General features: G+C 49.4%; 1 protein-coding gene across 1 annotated transcript; it reads left to right on the top strand.

Annotated features, from left to right (window-relative positions):
- The first annotated feature begins 1944 nt into the window (after positions 1–1944).
- LOC121479255 (free fatty acid receptor 2-like) lies at positions 1945–3925 on the top strand. The gene is given in 3 exon segments (XM_041734725.1): positions 1945–1956; positions 2736–3163; positions 3165–3925. Coding segments are annotated over 3 exon segments (1017 nt in total). The 3' UTR covers positions 3742–3925.
- The last annotated feature ends 417 nt before the right edge of the window (positions 3926–4342 follow it).

The following is a 4342-nucleotide window of genomic DNA, read 5'->3' as shown; positions in this document are numbered from 1 at the left end:
TAAGGGACTCTGTTGGTTTTTTCCCTAAGGACGAATTCCAAAAAGTCACTTGCAGAAGGGCCGAACTTATGTAGACTCAACCCACACGCCCATGGGAAGGAGGGAGTGGGGTCATCCCAGGAAGAACAGCTAACAGAGAGACTCCTGAGGCCCTGGACAGTGCGCATGGTCCCAGCACCTGCTAATAGATTGCGCAGCTCTGTTCCTGACTGGGGAATCGGCTCCGCGTGGTTGCAGATGGGGATGGAGAAAAGAGAACTTTTCCCTCACATTTTATAATGAGAGCAGCTTTTTGTGGCAACCTTTACCATTCTGGGAAGTTCCTGTTGCTCAATCCAATGGGGACAGCAAAATAGTGCAAATTAACTTGGTAGAGAACAAAAGATAATTATGTTGCTTTCGTCCCAGGTGCCCACTACAGGACAGGTACAGTGTGGGGTAGGGAAGGACAGTCTACAGGAATATAGAGAGATCACCCAACCACCAACATGGGGAACGAGCAGTAAGAGATCATGGAGAAGAAACTGGGCTGAGAGTCACTCTCCTGGGGTCCCAGGGGAAAGGACGAAGGTCTCTGTTGGCCGGGTCAGGCGGCCAGTGGCAAGACACACACATTCCCTGAGGAAAGACAAGTCCTGGAACCCAATCTGCCTGGCAGCAACACAGTCCAAGTTCGGGACAGTCCAAGTTCAAGGAAAGGCATTTAGAAGAAGGGCCAGAGGAAGTCAGGCGATGCATTAGACACTCATGAGTTTCAGAGGAGCCTCCTAGAAAGAGAACAGGAAACTGATTAGGTCAGGAGCCTGAAGAGAAAAGATGGGGAAGGAACAGGCGCAGCAAGAGCAGAGGGAGAAGGAACTGGATGCGTGTGCAAACTTGTTTGGAATCATTGCCCATAGAAAAGAAAACAGAATGGATCATTTGAAATGCAGAAGGGGGAGGGAGCCCAAAAGAGCAGTTGTGATCTGGATTCTGGGGGAAATAAGAAATAGTTTGGTGGGAGCAGAATTTGGTGGAGGAGCCGGAGGGTCAAGCTGCCTTGGGGAAAAGCTCAACTACTGACCTCCCTCTCTCTGACCACATGACTCTTCCAGGCATAAAAGCTTCGTGTTTGTGGAAGAGAATAAGGTGGTCCAGTTAGACAAGGTTCCCCTTGCACCTGAGACCGGACGAATTGGAGAAGCCATCCAACTGTCTCCAGGAAAAGGCAAGACACCCAACTTTGCTGTGCTCAGGGAAGAGGCCATTGGGATCACAAGCCTAGAGAGGGGATGAGAGGCGGGAGGGAGTATAGATAAACTTATGAGGTTTATGGAGCGGAGTATGGAGTTTACTCTCCAAAGAGTTGAGGCAAGAGGTCACGGAGATGGGAAAGGGGCCGGCATGAGTCAGTGGGAGCCTGGTGCAGGTGAGAGGGGCAGGAAACACGAATGGTGCACTCAGTCCCAACTAGATGGCAATCTCCCTGTTCACCTGGCCCTCTACCTGAGATTCCCCAACCTGGGAATGAGATTTATAGATGGCCTACCAGTAATACATTAGCAGTAACAGGTTGAGGACTCAAGTCTTATTTTATTTTATTTTATTTTATTTTATTTATTTATTTTATTTATTTATTTATTTATTTATTTATTTATTTATTTATCTTCCTGCCCCAAGTTTTATTTTAAATGTCTACCTTTCAATGGTAAATAACAGGAACGGGCACTGAGGGGGGCACTTGACGGGATGAGCACTGGGTGTTATTCTGTATGTTGGTAAATTGAACACCAATAAAAAATAAATTTATTATAAAAAAATAAAATTAAATAAGACAGATAAAAAATAAAAATAAAAGTTACTCTTGATCAATATGAATTTCACATTTATGCGTTTACTTCAGGCAGTGAGAAAGGGTGAATTAGTGGGCAGCAGACTGGGAACTGTGGTACTTTGGGAGAAATCATGGTTATCTGGGTATGGAGGGAAACAAGCTGCTGCTGGGAGGACCTACGTGATCTTCCCAGAGTCACACGACTGAGCTGAGGCATGGCCGGGGCTGGGGCCCTGGTGACCTGGCTCAGCTCAGGCTCCTTCCTTTACTACTCCCCCAAAACTTAGAGAGGGAGGAAGGGAGGGAGAAAGGGAGGGTGGGAGGGAGGGTGAGCAGGAGGGAGGAAGTAGGGAGCCACAAGCAGGCTGAGTAAAATTTGGAGAAACTCAGACACAGTCTCAGGCTTAGTCCCTCTTGGTGATGAAGCAGCTGTTTCCTTCCCTCCGTTCATATAGTCATTCATTTAACAACAGTTAGTGCTGAGCACCTACTATGCGTCAGGCACAGTTCTAGGTCCGAGGGACACAGGGGTGAGCAAGCTAGAGGATGTCACTGCCCTCACAAAGTGGGGACTTGGGAGACCTCAGAACTTTTCCTGTGGGAGCTTCCAAGATATCCAAATGCTTAGGAGACCTTTCCCTCCTCCTTCCTTCCTTCCCTCCTTCCTTTTCTTCCTTCCTTTTCTTCTCTTCCTTCCTTCCTTTCAGAATAATTTGGTTGGGAAGCAAGGAGGTCTTCTTTCTCCATGACACACAGGAAGCAGAAGGGTACTTAATTTGAGGGGTTAGCCATAACCACTCAGAAAGGCAGGAAGGGGTGATGCAATGATTCACTTTGGTTTGGGGCTGGCAAGCCCATGGTCAGAGAGGATTCTGACTTCATCTTTGGTCTCTTCAGGAAGGATGACCAAAAATCCCAATAGCCGAGTTATTCTGTCTACATAATATACTTCCTCATTGGTCTCCCTGCCAACCTCCTGGCCCTGCGGGCCTTCATGGGACTAGTCCGCCAGCCCCACCCTGCACCTGTCCACATCCTGCTGCTCAGCCCGACGCTGGTGGACCTCCTCCTCCTCCTCCTCCTCCTCCTGCCCTTCATGATTGACGCTGCATATGGCTTCCGCTGGCCCTTGGCGGATGTCCTCTGTGCCTTCACTGCTTATGGCTTCTACAGCAGCATCTACTGCAGCACGTGGCTCCTGGCGGGCATCAGCATCGAGCGCTACGGCAGTGTGGCTGTCCCCGTGCAGTACAAGCTGTCCCGCAAGCCTGTGTATGGAGTCACTGCCTCTCTGTTCTTCTGCCTCTTGTCGTTTGGAAATTGCAGCATTGTGACCATCGTCCACTACTTACCATTGCCGAAGGCCTCCCTTCTGCTATGAGAACTTCACCACAGAGCAGCTGGCCGTGTTGCTCCCTGTGCAGCTAGAGCTGTGTCTTGTCCTCTTCCTCATCCCCATGGTGGTCACCATCTTCTGCTACTGGCGCTTTGTGCATATCATGCTCTCCAGGCCCCAAGTGGGAATGAGGAAGCACTGGAGAGCTGTGAAGCTGGCCACTGTGACTCTCTTCAATTTCCTGGTCTGCTTTGGGCCCTACAATGTGTTTCTTGTGTTGAGGTTCTTGAAGAAAGACAGTGAATCCTGGCAAGTGTGTGCGGTGTTGCTCAGTGCTCTCAGCGCTTGCATCGACCCCTTGATTTTCTATTTCTTCTCCTCAGCTGTGCGCAAAGCCTTTGACAAAAGGCTGCAGAGTCTGCAGAGCTGGGGTGCCTCACTGGCAGGGTTCTGCAAGAGAAGAGCTGGAGAGCCGGCTACAGAGAGAAGATGTGAGCTTAGGTGTTGGCCGATGTCACCTTCACAGGAGACTAAATTTGCCGATTTGGTGTTACATTTTGGGGGAGGAGGGCTCAAAAAGGGGAAACCATGAAACAGAACTGGGGCAACTTCTCCTGTGCCTAGCCTTTGAGGCAAAGGAGAGCAGTGGATATCTCAAATCCCACTCATCCAGGGGCGCCTGGATCAGTCTGTTAAGTCTGAGCCTTTGGCTCAGGTCATGATCGTGGGGTCCTGGGATTGAGACCCCCATCCAGACTCACTTTACTCAGCAGGGAGTCCGCTTCTCCCTCTGCCCCTCCCTCCACTTATGTGCTCACTTTCTCTCTCTCTCTCTCTCTCTCTCATGAATAAATAAAATCTTAAAAAAAATCCAACTCATCTACTGGATGTTTTTGTTTTGTTTCCTGGGGGTTATGAAATTTCCTTATTTGTGGTAAGCCACAGCCCTCTGATCCTTGAAATTCTTTCCCCATTCAGTATTCATAAGATGATAGCATTCCTTCAACCCCTGCAGAGCTGTTTGCTCTATCCTTGGCCTTGATTCAGAGGCAAGGAGTTGCAAGGGGGATCCACAAATTAGGTCTGAACATCCAGCACAGGCAAGTGTCGGTAGAGCCAGACAGGATCCTGCCACGTGAGCCCACATGACCAGCCCCCCAACCAAAGCAGGTGCTGGCTCAGGTGTATGAAAC

Source organism: Vulpes lagopus, chromosome 2 (genome assembly GCF_018345385.1).
Source record: "Vulpes lagopus strain Blue_001 chromosome 2, ASM1834538v1, whole genome shotgun sequence".
Lineage (NCBI taxonomy): Eukaryota > Metazoa > Chordata > Mammalia > Carnivora > Canidae > Vulpes > Vulpes lagopus.
The sequence above is the reverse complement of the archived record's forward strand: the minus strand, read 5'-3'. Positions and strand labels throughout refer to the sequence as shown.